Source organism: Clinocottus analis, unplaced genomic scaffold (genome assembly GCF_023055335.1).
Source record: "Clinocottus analis isolate CAN_PGR_092001 unplaced genomic scaffold, fCliAna1.0.p SCAF_18, whole genome shotgun sequence".
Taxonomy (NCBI): Eukaryota; Metazoa; Chordata; class Actinopteri; order Perciformes; family Cottidae; genus Clinocottus; species Clinocottus analis.
The window spans coordinates 9,045,113-9,060,909 of NW_027175909.1; the positions used below are offsets into that span (position 1 = coordinate 9,045,113).

The 15,797-nt window shown below is 40.1% G+C and overlaps 1 protein-coding gene across 1 annotated transcript; it reads right to left on the minus strand.

Annotated features, from left to right (window-relative positions):
• Positions 1–6,708: 6,708 nt before the first annotated feature.
• On the minus strand, positions 6,709–15,509 carry fbxo15 (F-box protein 15). Its single transcript, XM_068581874.1, has 9 exons — positions 15,174–15,509; positions 13,268–13,372; positions 11,963–12,196; positions 10,431–10,634; positions 10,171–10,300; positions 9,937–10,019; positions 9,088–9,233; positions 8,480–8,604; positions 6,709–8,118 (listed from the first exon to the last, which is right to left on the minus strand). Exons 1-9 carry the CDS (start codon positions 15,263–15,265, stop codon positions 7,852–7,854), a joined length of 1,386 nt encoding a protein of 461 aa, XP_068437975.1. The 5' UTR covers positions 15,266–15,509; the 3' UTR covers positions 6,709–7,851.
• Positions 15,510–15,797: the final 288 nt, after the last annotated feature.

Here is a 15,797-nt window from a genome sequence, read left to right on the forward strand (position 1 = left end):
TCTCATGTAACATATTTAGCATCTGAGCTTAGCATGGTAGAACAATCGTTCAACTTTTGTCCTGAAGATGACACGCATTGAAAAACGGACGTCAATGTCTGAACCAAATGTCATGCCAAATAAGCCAACTGTTGGTAAGATATTTAAACTAAAACCTCATGGTTTGTGACTCTTGGGTGATGAATATATCTGCAAAATGCTTTCACCAATACATCCATTTCAGTCTCGACCAAAGAGGCGGACCGACTGAATGTGAGCTCGACATTGCCACTGTCTAACCACAATTCACCTGTCAAAGATTAATATGCACAATGCAATGATTCTTTCTGCATCTCGATGCATCGCATTCTCAGTTGTTTTTCAGTCAGATGAATAGTCTATAATATACAGTATGTATATAAAATGTGTTTTAAAAAAAGTATAATAATAGTATCTGTGTGACCTGCCTCAGTACATAAACATCACAAAAAGAAAACATAAATCCTTCTGCAGTGCATTACAAGTGTGCTGCAATCTACTCTTAGCAGACCCGGCACTAAAGGCCTATGGCATTTTACAATGCATGAATTAGCTGCTAGTGGTATTTTTCTTTACTCGTAGCTCTTCTCCTCTTACTTGCTGTAAGTCACTGCATCTCGAGACAGGGTTTACAACACCACTATTGAATTTCAGCCCGCATGCCCATTTGTTTCAGCTATTGGTAGCGAGAGCAACGGGTTTACGGACTGCTGAGTGCTGCAGCTCTGCGCGCGCAGTGTGGGAAAGCTCCGTCCTCAGTGAAACACAGAGTTTAGAGGACAGGAGAGAAATCAACGTAAAGGACAGTACATGACAGCAAAACACAGGAAAGACTCACTGAGCTGAAATAAAAACAAAGATCCGTCACTGCATTAATGCAGAGTTTTTCACGTTAGCATCCCGATGGGTCGTATAACTGATGAATGTCCACACCTTTGCTAGCATGGCTAAACACTAACTGAGCATCTGTCACCTCAAATGGTGAATATAATGTACGACCTTTCATTCCCTGATGTTCATAATAGACCAGTATGTGTGCTCCACATTTTCCCCTTCAAAAAGGCAGCTTTCATCATGTGCAACAACCAATGGGCCAGAAATACTCAAGGGTCATTGCCATAGTAAGCAGAGGTCAATCTCATCAATTTAATATGCTTCATGAACCAAACGCAATATTATGCTACATATCATGTATCTGTATTTCATACTGTACAATAAAGCAGGGATGAAAGCCTGAAGCCTGTGTGGTACAATAGTTAAACTAAATCACACTCAGCGGCATTCGGAAATATTTGGCAGGTTTGCGAGCAAATGTCTAAGTAACAGTGTGGCAGGCTGCCCACATATCTGTCTTAATTTACTTTTGAGACAAGTGCAAGTATGTGGAAATGTAATCCCAGCCACAGTGACTTCTATGATCTGTAATGGGTGTCTCACACACACACACAGGTGTGTGTACCCCTAACCCCATCAAAAGGCAATCGTGTCCGACTCTGTTGAATGTGTGTGTGTTAGCCAAAGTAGAAGATGCTAATTTATTATCCACTTAGGTGAACTGTGGCTTGCACTTAGACAGTAGACATGAAATTGACATACAACGTCAATATGTTTCAATGTGGTTATCCACTGTGCCAGAAACTGCATTCATGGTTTCCTAAGCAACACTTTAGCCACACAGATCTTTAGCAGTGACCTCTTACGACCACAAACAGTCTCTGTTAAATTTTTCATTTCAGTCAGAGCTGTAAGCCGGCAATGAAGAACTCCATGTGGCACTTCACAGTAACAAGTCAGACACAAGCGATGACTAATGGTCCCCTCGGAGTCTTCCAGTGTCAAAAGTCTAAACAACAAACTGCTCTGACAGATACAACCAACCGCTGGGTTTTCAGTAACTCATAGCCTTGTGAGAGTTTACAGCAGAAACAAACAGTGCACGGTTTGGTGTAATTGGTTAACAATATCACTGACACACTGCTACACTCGATTTGCCATCAAAACGCACAACTGCAGGTGTTTTGTGTTTGTACCCATGAAAGCATCAGTGTGCCAGTTCGCACATAATGAGGGAGGCTTACTTTGTGTGTCTTAGAATTCTGCCTCCGTTTTCTTTTCTTTTTGTTCTCTCTCTCTCCCTCGCCTCTCTCTCTCTCTCTCTCTCTCTCTCTCTCTCTCTCTCTCTCTCTCTCTCTCTCTCTCTCTCTCTCTCTCTCCTCTTAGTGGTTCAGATCAATAGAGTTAGCCTCAGGCAAAGACCTTTGCCTGAAAAACAATTGTTCCGGGAACTCTGTACAAGCCGAGTCGGGCTGTTTTCTGTGAAGCCTGCTTGATTTTTTTGTATCCAACAAAATGTGCTGGATTTAACATTTGCTTTATTTACAACGACAACATGTTTAATTTTTGGACGAGAGTTAGATGAGAAGGTCGATACCTGATGTTTGTGAAGTAAATACCAAACTACAGCCAGCATAGTCAAGAAACGTCACACTCATTACTGCCATTAAAACCTCAACCTCAACTTTCAGTCATTTTTTGGATCGTTAGCTTAGCTCAGCACAAGCAGCTGCCCTGCTCCTTAAGAAGACTAGTGGTGGCAGGACCGGAGTCTATTAACTACAGTGGTAGATGTGAGCGTGAACACATATTACGACAGATCATTTCTATTTTCCACAAGCAACATATTTTCCGAACAGTGGCACTAAAATGGTAATTTTTCGAGCATACAAATCTGGAGAAAATGTCATTTGTTCCAGACCTGAGTCTGTCTTTGCAACACACTCTATTGAGAGTGCCCTATCTAGCTAATTTTTGTTCTGCTAAATATGCCGTTAGCTGTGTAAATATCTAATTTTAGCTGAATAAAATATGGTTATGCTAACATTACCCAATCGGCTTTCATCTACCTCATAAGTTGTCATATTGGTTGAGGGATGGGGTCGAAGCTAACGTGCCAGGTCCACGCCCACTTTGGAGACAGGAAGTGTATACCATTTCAAATTTGTAATGAGTCATCTTTGTTATCTTTCGGTTTGTCCCTTTTCAAGTGTAAATGCTCAGCTTAGCTGACTGGCTTCCTGCTCCCGTTCACATTTACCATAGAGAGTTATTAGCAGCACGAGAGTTATTAGCTTATTCCCGAAAATGTTAAACCTTTTTTCTTTTAAAATTGCAAGAGAGAGCTAACAGAGTTCACCTGAGGAGCAGGATAGTGGTAAACACTACACTATATCTCTACATTGCAAATAGTTGTTTGCTGCATTAATGTTCAGAATGTTAATGTTCCTTTAAAATGTGGCCCAGAAAATAGAGGTTTGTGCTCAGATACCCAGGCAAACCTTTTCTGAACCCACATCCAACTGCAACGGTATCGGAGAGCAGCCTCGACACTACCTGCCTTCCAAACATCTGCTCTGAGACCAGACAGCCGTCGGATGTTACTGTGAAGCTAATACAAACTACTGATCCGTGTGAAATTCTGGAAAACGCTTTTACAGTATACTGCATAATGTGCTGACTCATACCACCCTTCTCATTCTCTGGCACACACACACACACACACACACACACACACACACACACACACACTGAGTAACTTGTGGTAGGCAGCGAGAGAGAAATAGTGGCGGATCATTTATTTTATGAAACAAAGAACGTTCATCGTCCAGTTAACCAGAATTATAGATGATGTACTGATGAGTAGAGGACATGGAAACCTGTGGGAGCAGACGTTGCACAATATTGAATGCCAGGGACTGAATGCAATTGGATTAAAGGTAAATTCACTGTAAATGTCAAAAAATAACAGCGTCAATTCACTTTGGAAAACCTTGATCATGTATTTTCTTGAACATGCCAGATCCCTTTCATAAGATAAAGTAATACCAAGGAGTAAAAAAACAGTGTAGAATTACACCTTATTATTTATAACATATTGGATTTATGATAGATGCATTACCATTTCAGTATTACCAGTATTATCATTTTTTGCTCAACAAGGTGGAGCTGGGGAGTCTAACCTTTGAAACGTATAACATTGTAGGTTGTGTGTATAACCTGATTCTGTTAGTTACTAAAGCTGTCGATTAAATGCAGTGTAAAATTTACAAGATGTCTCTCTGAAATACAGAGTAAAAAGAACATGTGAAAAGCACAGGTAAGTTTATGCACTTAGTTAATTAATATTAACATCTATATGAGAAGAACTGCAGCTTAGCATCCCTGCCTGGACTTCAGTGGTATGATTTGTTCAGACTGAGTCAACACAGGATGCAGCAGGAATGGCACCCCAGTCATATTGCTCATTGAGCTCTTGGAGCCGCAGGACGAGCTGCAGCTTTGATATAAATGGATTTCTCCACGGACGTCTGGCCGTGATGCACCATTTAAAGGGGAGAATAAACCAAGGGTCTTACTGGGCATCATGAGCCTATTATAATACTGTCAACCCTCACAGCTTTCCCCACCATCCAGCTCCCCTTCCCCACCAGGATCAAAAAAAAGTGGAGGAAGTAAAGGTGAATGAGAGGAGGGATAGTGCTGGGCACTGCTGCAGTAGCAGGGCTCCCTTACAATGCCGGACCATCTGTTATTTTGTGGCATCAACAAAACACATTTTCCTGGATTATGCTGTTTCTAATATGTTTTGTGGCACAGGTGAGTTTGGGTGGTTGTGATTTATATTTTTCAGATCATTACAAGCATAATTAACTTACCTGGCCTCAAGTACTCACCCAACGGTGTGATGAATCTGGTACGTTGGGGGGTAAGAAAAGCAAAAGACTTTGCGTGACCCAGTGTGGCGCAAGACCGTGATTATCTGTTTTCTGGGATTATTGTCTTTTGGGAGATGTAAATTGAGCGCTAATATTTTTTTTTTTTAGACAATCAATTTCGAAGGTCATTGTAAATGAAAACAAGACAAGGCATGCATTTTGAGCGTTGCACACACACACACACACACACACACACACACACACACACACACACACACACACACACACAATTAAGCCCCCCCCCTGGTGATTTCCATTAGTAGACTGTTTTCCCCCAATAAGAGGACTAAATAGGGACGGTGTCATTGGCTTCCAAGGCTGAATCATTTGCAGACCCAGCTGGTCACTCACAGGGGAGAGAATTAGAGGCTAAAAATGGAAGCAATTTTCTTCCCAGATTAGCCTGTGAGGAAAGTAAGAAAGATGAGTTTAATGAAGCTTTATGTCACTAAATTTACCCATTCAGTGGTTTGGTTCTTTTTTTTCTTAACCATTGTTTCAGTCTTTAAATGTGTGGTTAACATATAGGCTTGCAATCACATTGCAAAAGAGCAGGAATGATAATTTAAAAGAAGTGAAAAGATGGCAATGCTGTGCTGATAATACAACAAAACATAAGGTTTGGACAGACTGAAAACATGGAGAAAATGTAAACCTCATGTCCCCCATTGTTTACCAAAGAGAGCCATCTACTGGAGAACTGCCTCCATTAAACTATTCAAACACATTTACATGAGCATGCTTGTAAATGTGTTTGTATATCCAATAATACTTCTTCATATTGAATAAATTCATAACATCACTGTAGGAGCATTACGTTAATACTTTATGCAACACCAGTGACAGAATAGTACTTTTATTCAAGGTTTCATAGTCCTTGCCTTATACACATTCTTTATTTAGCCATTACTCAGACTCAAACCTTTGAATAAGTGGCTTTATGTTCTTGCAAGTCCATTAACTGATCCACAATACCCTTGACTCCTGTTTTTTCTAATAAAATGAAAAATGAAGGATTGGCAGTTTGCAACAACCAATGTGACAGCAAACAGTACTATGAAGGTCACTGTGATGGAAATGTGGTGTAACACACTTGTAACCAGGAAGTCATACATGGTGCACGTCATCCAGTCCAAGTAATGGCCAATTTCATGTAATTTGTCAGGGCTTCCAAATGGTCAAGTCAGCAAACCCTTGTACTGCTATATGGCTTTCATCTCCACAGCGTGTGATTCAAAAGCCATTTGGCTTTTCAACAGCCCTGATATGGATGATATGGATGGAGTTGGAGAGCACAAAGCCTGTAAAATGTTCAAAGTATGAACGCAGGGACACATGAAGTCCTTGTGATTCATACAATGTCGCTCTCCCCATCCCAGGGTCTTCAATTGTGACATTTCATGACACATACTGCTGCCCCTCTTTTCCCCTCTGGCTCATTTCCCCAAAACAATTTTGGACCCAGTGCCAATGCAGTTGGTGATGTGTTTGGAAAAATAAGCATCTTTTCAAGGTGATGGTGACCTTCACAGAGAAAAGGAAGGGAAGCCTCTGAAATCCTATTATCCAGAGATAGTTTATTGCCATCAGCAGTGCTGGCCCATCAGCTGCACAGCAACAGTTTCCAACAATTGCTCCTACACTAATTCTATCGCTGTTGCCAGACTTGCCCAGGGTGTGGACATTAAACTCAATTTTCATCTAAAAGTAATTGCATAATGGCTGACAATGCAATTGAGGTAATGTGGGTGTACAGGTATAAATTCCTGGATAAGGGAAAACTGAAGGTAATTTGTGTGAACCATAGAAAAGCAGCAACAGCTTCATACTATTTAAACATGTAAAGAATGACCTCCTTTAGAACATTTCCCGAAAAGTTAAGAACACTGAAGAGTCAAAAGTGTTTTTTATTTTAAAAAAAAAGTAGATGCTTTTAAAATATTAGTGCCTGTTCAAGGTTGTGGACACACTGTTCAAAAGCATATCTTTGTACATTCAAAGGATAATGGCAAATACACCAAATACAAAAGACAGAACCTCATTGAAAAGGATTCATTTTTAAGAAGGATTCATAATGAATATATCAGTAATGTGGATACTTTAAGTTAGAAGGGATCTGCTAAGTGGTGAAAGCAACTATGAGACGGATGATAAAGATACGATTAAATCTTCAAATTGTCAAGTGTCTGTACAGCCTACAATCATCTTTCCTCCAACATGCACACAAGGTTTGTGTTTACAAAATGACTCAATGTGAATGCTGCATCAGATTTGGTCTTGTGGTAAAATGTCCTCTTACGGTGCATGTAAAAATAAATTTTTGAGTCACTTAATGTCATAGTAGAGCGGTGTAATGTTGTCTCGGATTCACATCTGCATGAGCAGCTTCTGACTTGTTGTCTTTTTCAGCCCATGAGTATGAAAACGTGTGTTCAACTTCAACATAAGACTTTGTGTTTATATACAGTGAGAACGAGATAAATACCTTGTATGTGTGCATGTACTCAGTCAATGAAGCTGATTTTGACTCAGATTGGTAATGCTTTCAATCTCTTTCAATTAGGCAATTCAAGAAATTATGAAGTGGTCATTAAATGTCCCAATTAACATTTCTTTCCCATTCCAATCTCTTAAAATGCAAAAAAAATAATCTAAGATACAAATATAGATGTCATAAAAGGTTACAGATAATTACAATGTTAAAACAAATCATTATTTATTTAATATATCTAATCAAGATGTATTTATTAAGCGTTTAAAGACGACGATGACAAAAAGTGTCATTACTCTGGCAAATGGACTTCTAAACTGCAACATTTACAAACTATCGCTAAAAACATTTCTGGTTTCTGTTTTTAAAATGTATGAATTATTATTGACAACTAAGAGTGTCAAATTATTCTGGATGCATACTCTCAACAAAACAAGGCAGATGCTGGTATAATAGAATACAAGAAGATCATGCAGTCCAGATATGTTTGATTGAAGTATTAAAGCCTCATAGTAGTATGAAACTGTTCTGATTAAAAACCTCACAACTTCCTCTAGAAATACTGCCGGTTCAGTAATTTGTACTGAAATGCTTGTTGACTTTGCCAACAGTCACGTAGACGACCAAACTGATAAGAACCGACTGCTTCTGTTCCTCCAGCCACACAAGTTGCATCTTCACCTGACCGTCCGAGTCCTGATAGTGCATGGAGAAGTGCTCTCCGTCATAGTCATAGGAGACAGGAGTCTTCTCTGGCTCCATGAAAACCGGGGAGCCGACACACCAGAACGGTTTCTTAAATTCATCCAGGAGAGTCAAACTCATGATGCAGCAATTCTGGAAATAAGGTGAAGAATAAACTAATGTCAGGATCTCTTTTCTGAACTATTGTGAGTTCAGTATTGAAAGATAAGGATGAATATCGTTATCCTTATCTTTTATGCAATGAGTCCAAAATGTCAAAATGAATCTTGAAAGCAAACCTTATATAGGCGATGAGAGCAAATTGTTCTAAAATTAGCTTTTTAATAGATCTGTGAACATTAAAATAAAACCATCAAGTGGTCTGTTTCTTTGGCACACTTTGTTTTCTTTACCGTTAAATCAGTAATACTGTATATGGAGATATGTTGGGCATGCATTTCTTTCTTCATGCAGCACGGTGAAAACAGTGTGTTAGTAGCCAGCAGCCCACAACCTTCACTGTGCCGTGCAGGTCCTCACACCTCCAGGGAAGGTTGATTCTGCTGGAGAGAGGTGTGTGCTGCGATAAGATGGTCCTGCTAATGGCAGTCAGCTGGATTAGGCCATCACGGATCTGAGCTGGTGAGAAACAACAACACGAGACAAGTAAATCTCAAACAAAATGAATGAGAGTTCGGTCAAATAATTAGGGAATTCAATCTATGAGCTATATGATGATCTTCAAATACAATGAGTGTTTTAATAAACATAGCTAATATTGTGTTATTTGTCGCATGCTATAATGTGTGTACTTGTATATAAACATGTGCAAATGTACAAACACATGAGTTTAAAAGCAAACTGGACAAATGTGCAGGATGTTGATGGCCTGAGATTGTGTTGAATGTGTGGCTACAGAGGCATTATAGCTATGTAGTATGAGAACAAAAAGTCTAAGCAAACTGATGATACCATGTTGCATTAACCTTGCTTAGTATTCCTCTGTGTGACTGTACATATGAATCACACCTGCTCTAATTAAAAAATAGTTATGAAATGACCCAATCAGCACAGTATACTTTGTGACTTGACAGCTGGTGAATATAAGTAGAAATAAATTACTTCTCCGGCAGAACATCTCGGGGAAGCTTTTGGACATGATCTCACACGCAGTGTTGTGAAGAACAATGTGTAGTTGGTAACCATGGAGACCGTACTCGGGGTCTATGTCATCAAAAGGGGATTTAATTGTTGGCTCCATGTAGGGGCTGGCGGAAAAATAAAGACAATTTAAGTAAGACTGTAAAGATGAAGAAAACATGAAGGAAAATGTATTTCATTAAGGAGGTATTTCACTTCTGTGCACTGGAATGCTGATGTACAATTAGTTCTCACATGAAACCAGGAGAGGGGGCTATGTCCACACTGCTCACTCACAATAGGTGGAGCGCCATCAAGAACGTTGTGTAGAATTGATAAAATGTTGCATCTCCTCTCAGATGATCAATGTAGCACCTTCAAGACTCCACTACTAAATATCACATATGTTGACTTATTTCTTTATTTTCATTTTCAGATGCATGGAAAACTAAATATGTGTTTGTCCCAGCTTCCAACATGACCCTTGGAAATAATGTGCATTTGTGACTAATTTTTACATGATTGTTAGAGGCCTAAGAATGACAGTATCCACTATTTCACAAGAAAGACAGCAACATCTGACAAAATATGGATTTTTTGTTCTGTTCACCCTTAATTTCTTTCCCGGGGTCCTTTGAGTGGCCCTGAATTGACAATGACTGATCCAGCCAATTGGCTTTGAATGCAATCCATACACTACAGAAGAAATTATCCAAATAATTACAGGGTGTTTTAATCTCTGCTAATATGTGAAATCAACTGCTTGCAATTAACACCTGCACTGTGTATGTTGCATGTGAATAAACAGGTGCCTGTTGAAGTGCAGCCTACCAAACAGAGGATCCCTGGATGCTTCTTTCCACCAGCCTGTGGAAGTGAAGGGTGAACATGACAAAGGCCACTGAGGACTGTTCCTGCAAAGAGAGCCATCACTTCAATTTCAGTTAAATTCTTGTAATTTTAAGCAAAAATAAATAAATAAAAAAGACCCAACTAATTGTTCCAGCTACTAAAACTAACGAATAATATATACAAAAATAGCATAGCTGTATGAAAAATAATTACCCTCCAGATGCCGATGATGATGCCAGGCTGGAGCAGCTTCAGTTCAACAAGTCTGTCCTGGCCAATGACCTGCAAGCTTTCAATTAGAGCCTGCATGTCTAACTTCGCCATGAGGGACCTCCAGCCAGGTCTGACGGAGCAGGCAAAGAAAACAGTTGGATTTACCAAGAGCAAAGACAAGGCAGAGACATAGAGAGAGAGAGACATAAAGAGAATGAAAGAGAGAGAAAGAGAATGGAGAAGGACGCCGGCTGTCTCACTTCTTCAGGCCGGGGCAGTTGAGGGCTATCCTCCTGACACCGTGGAGTTGAAGGGTGGAAATCTGCTCGTAGTTGGGCAACCGGCCTCCTCCGCTCCAGCAAAGAGTCACAGACGTCTCGAAGAACTGGGACCCGCTCGGTTCATGTGTGCACTCATGCCCCGACTTATCAGACACTGTCAGCTCCCAGGTGACATGCACGTTTCTAGCATAAGATAACACGACACAGGATGATGGCTCAGAAGATATTACAGATATTTCACAATGAAAGCATGTGCAATTGTTTGTACTGTATTCAGTGTTGTATGATAAGGGAGATCTGAGATCTGAAAAGTGGGAAATGAATTGCTTAATACACATATACTCAATTAATGAAATGATATGCACCGAATGAAATGAAAGCACAGCTGTTGTGATAAATCTCTTGATCCAGTTCTGTCTGAGATGTGATTCAGGGCTGCCCCCACTGTGATGCAGCCGGTGTCTTGCTGAGGCACCATCCAATATCAATTAAGTGGAGGAACAAAGCTAAAAACTGGAGCGGCCCAGGAGTCCCCAGATGACCCAGGGGATTTTGCTCTGTATTGTCTGTGTGTGTGATGTCTCGTGAAATGATTATTACCAAGGTAAATCGCATGCTCCTCAGTGTCTCGAACAGACAAACCCCCCACAGGGAATTGTCTGAGTTGGAGGGAGGCGGAAGGAAGGGGAGGGTGTTGAACATGAATGTGTGTGTGTGTGTGTGTGTGTGTGTGTCTGGTGTGCATGAGGAGTTGGGGGGGCTGAGTAATTTATTTCAACAATTCAGACAGCATCTACGAGGAACACAATTATTTCTACTTCCCCACCACAGCGACTGCCACAGAACTCAAATTTGAGTGCTGCACAGCCTCTAATCAGAGGTTATAAAAACACAGCAGAAACCGCGGCGAGGGAGCTTTCCCCTGCGTGCCGGCATCCCCCTGAGCAGACATCTCGCTCAGGCAGAGACCTCCCCGCTCACCTTTAATAAGACAGTGTCATTAAGTGCGCTATGAAAAACAAACCCTGCTTTGTATTTGATAGCCAGCGGCTTGAACTGTCCTGTAGTCTCGACCTTTGAACTTTCTCGACAGGGTGGATCTCCAAAGTTTTACTGTTTGCTAACCGCAAACAAGGCAGGGATTCCCAAGATGCCTCTCAGAGCTGCTTCCAATTGTAAAACAGCAAGACACACCAAACAGATGGCAGATTACCGCCTGGTATACAAAGTATGATCCACACAGCTCCTTTTGGTGGAAATAAAGTAAAGCAGCACCCTGTCAAATATTTAACTAAATGACAATGAGAATCGTTTCTTCTCACCTCAGTAGCGCAGGGACTCAAATGCTTGAAAATACACGGTAAGCACTCATTTAACCTTAATTCACAAACAACACTTGATGGGCTACTCAAGTGCCTGGTAAGTGAAATCAAGTGCCTGCTACATAAAACAAACCACACACCTCCGGTACTTCATCTAAATGGCCGTTTCTGCCTCTCTCCATCTCTTACCTTAGGACCCGCTCCGTTCGGCTCGGCAGCCCAGTGTGACGGCTGATGAGTTCAAGATGACTTCTCCACTTGTTCATGTCATGTGAGGCTAGAGTTTTGAAGTGCAGCAACTTCCAGTGGCCCACAGCCTGATCATGCGCCTCCACTGTGGCCATCTTCAGCAACAGCTCGTTTATGCGCTTAGGCGTTTTATTCTGGCTTAACCCTACTATGTAGATCTTGTTCCACAGAGCTCTGAATGGATGATTTCAAATGTATAGAAAGGGGAGAAGTTGCTGTGAGTGAGGACAACTTCAAAAGGTTAATACACAAATGATTTATTAACATGAAATAATGCCTGCTATGTTTAATTCTCACAGGTCTGCCTTTCCAAGGTACATCTCTGACTTGTTCTTGAATGCAAATGTTCTTCTGATGTTTGTGTCTTGGTTGAGAAAAATGATACAATCTCATGAAAGTTGAATTTCCTGTTCAAAGTGCAACTCATGTCAATTTTTTTTCTCTATGTATAATTGTGGTTTTGTGGAAATGATGCTTTGAAAAGTTAAATATGATTGTGTATATTTTATAAACCATGGAGGCAGAATTTGTAGAAAACTAGTTGTTTTGAGCAATTCCCAGACAAATGGTGCGATGCACCACATAAGGGAGTTGGTTTCCTCACAGCTCAGTGTGCAGTAGCAGGTGGTAGTGGGTATTTTTTCACTGGTTTTAGTTTGCATGGCTCCCTTTTTCATGATTACTGTGTTTGTGCAGAATGCGCAAATTACAACCTGTCAGGACATGGAGCTGACCCTTTGAACATTAGTCTCTGTTGTAAGTATCATTACTCATGTCCTTTTCAGACAAATACTACTATGTTTGGAACTGTCTGATATGTGATGGCAGACTTTACAACATGTGCAGTGAAACAACACCGGGTTAGGTGTCACTAATCTGTCATATCTCAGTCCTGAAAACAAGTGAAATAATCTGCAATGTGTGTATTTATAAAGAAGAAAGAGCAATACACCTCACAACACTATAATCAAGGAAAACTTGTTTTCATGAAAACTGAAATAATCATCTGGTTGGAGTCATGTCTGTTTTCAAACTACAAAAACTCAATGTTTTTGTGGTTTTGATTGTTGGTCAAGACCAAACAATTAACTGAGAAACCGATAAACAGACTAATCTTCAATAAAAAGAATCCTTAGTGCACCGGCAGATTTTTCACATATTTCAAGAAAATAAGACCTTGGATTCCTAACTGACGTATGTACTTCACTGTGTATGATGCATTAGCACGACCTGGCTGGTACTTACTCATCATTGGCAAGCTGGTAGAAGAGTCTATTGACGTGGATGATGCTAAAAAGAGAGGAAGCATCGAGGTATGACAGAATCTTCATCAGGATCTCAGATGGCAGTCTATGGAAAAAAGGTAATTAGACGTCACTACAAGGAAGTGACACCGGTGTTTTCATACCACCTGTTATTCAGCATGCAGTTCTTTAGAGGCGTGAATGAGACAAATGAGCTCTCGATAGGCTACTTGACAATCTTATCATGCATTTCTGACAACAAAATGAAATAAACCGTGTCTGTGTTTTTTTTTCAGTAGATTTGGGTAAAAAAAACAACATTAACTTCAGAATTCCCCGTTTTGTAAGGCGCTCATGTGAAAATACACCGAGATTACTAAACAAAAGAAGAGTGTGGTACATCCTTCACACGTGTGTCCACCAGATTTGTTCACATACAATTCTGGCATCAGAAAAAGACCCTTTCTTAAGATGAAGGAAGTGATGAATGAAAGTCTGAGTGAGATCCAATCTCAAATCACAAGACACTAATATTGGATCTTTTATCTTTCTTATGAGTATATTTATATATTTTGAAAAAAGTACTTCTCTATATCTGTTAATGAGAAAAATTGGTGTGATTCATCTCGTTGCACCTGTCCTGATTAATGATGCCAATGCCATCCGATTCAGTCTCTTAGGTAAATAATCTATTCGTGTTCACCACGTGCCTGGTCAATCACTGACATTACTTTGCATATCAAACAACAACCAGATGAAACAATTTCTGAAATGAGAAACAAAATGAATAAATCCTGTTTGGTGTACATTCGAGTTTTAGAAAATCCCTGCAATGGCTGTCAACATAGAGATATTCGTTTGACTATGTTTTGGCATTACTGATAGTGTGAAAAGGTAGTCGAGTTCATGACAAGCACCACAAATAACATGTTACAGCATATCCACAATTTTGCCAGTCAATTGTAACATAAAGACGACACTGTGTTCATCTTATGAATCAAGTCAAAAACTCAAGACAATGGCTCGTAAAGATTGTATCTTGATACTAAGGATACTTCCTAATGTTCGCATCCTTCATGCAGAAAGAAATCGGGCTGAAACAAGCAGTCGATTAATCGCTTATGGGATCGACAGAAAATGTATCAGTAATAATCTCAATTATAAGAACAAAACAACAAAACATTCTCTGGTTCCAATAACTCAAAAGTGACTATTTGCTTTTGTTGTTGTGTTCCAGCAAATGGAATATCTTTTTGTGTGAAAGTGTTGGTCGGAAAAGCAGCCCTTCACCTTTGGTTTATAGAAACTGACAAACTACAATGATCGTATTTTTCCTGACCTTCTAATCACCCGTTAATTGAATGACTGCACAAAATAATATTGAAATCATTGTTAGTTGCATGAACCTAATCAAGACTATACGTCATCATTTACAGTGACGCGCCTCCATTTTTTAGGGTGAGTCGGGTGTTTGCATTGCTTTAGACTTCATGTTCCAGCAAACTGTGACCAACAAAAGAAAAGAAGCCGAGCTGTGTGCGTATTGGAGAAGTTTCAATGTTCATGGTGAAACGACACACTTGCCAAATATAAATATGTATCTGCTTGAATGACATTACACCCGTGTTTGTCAATAAAGAGCAGGAGACACACTTGTGATTTTGATAAATTGCTTCCCTCTGATGTTGCATGGCTATATTTATACATTGAATGGAAGACTGATATTAATTAGAACATGTATTGAAGTGTCTTCCACCTGCAATATTTGTTTTGCTGTGCTTTGATGCTGCTTTGCTGCAAACACGGTCTATAAATCCTTTTGCTCGCAGGACAACACAGCCTTGACTTGCCGGCTGGCTTCGGTGTTGAAGTGCAGGTGGAAAATATGAGCATGTTTGATAGATTACCTTTCCAGAAAGTTCAGAGTGGACGCTGGATACGATTTGTCAGCTCTTTTGGACGTCCTCATTCTGGAAGTGACTGCTTTTGGTGCCGCCATATGTTTTACTGGTCTTGACCTGTTTATTATTTCTATCTTTTGCAAGTGGAGGCCATGAAGCCACGTTTGCGTGACCGAGGTTTAGCTACAACGTTAGCGTTAGCATATCAAATGGACAACCAACTTCAGTTAGCTCAGCAAATAGCGTCTGTTCTCCGTGTTTGTAGCCATCCAATGTGTCAAAGAATAACGGGAGACGTCTAATTTCCGGACTGTGCGCGTCCAGTCGCTATGGTGACGTCCAGTCAAGTTTCTTCCACGTGCAGAAACTGTTTTTTTTTTGTTTTTTTTCGGTGGAGAGTGGCGATGTTAGCCTTCAAAATAAAAGCGCTTAAACGCAATATTCCCATAATTAACTATATTATAATGGAGCAGCCAGCATACATACAGCATTGAATCAACTTAATGTGAAATAGTGTTGGACTTCTGCAACTAGGACAGATTTCGAGACCAACTTAAATAACTCTGATGACATAATTTTGCTCGTGGTATTTAAGGATGTGAAAACATTCATGCGGAAAATGACGTGGTG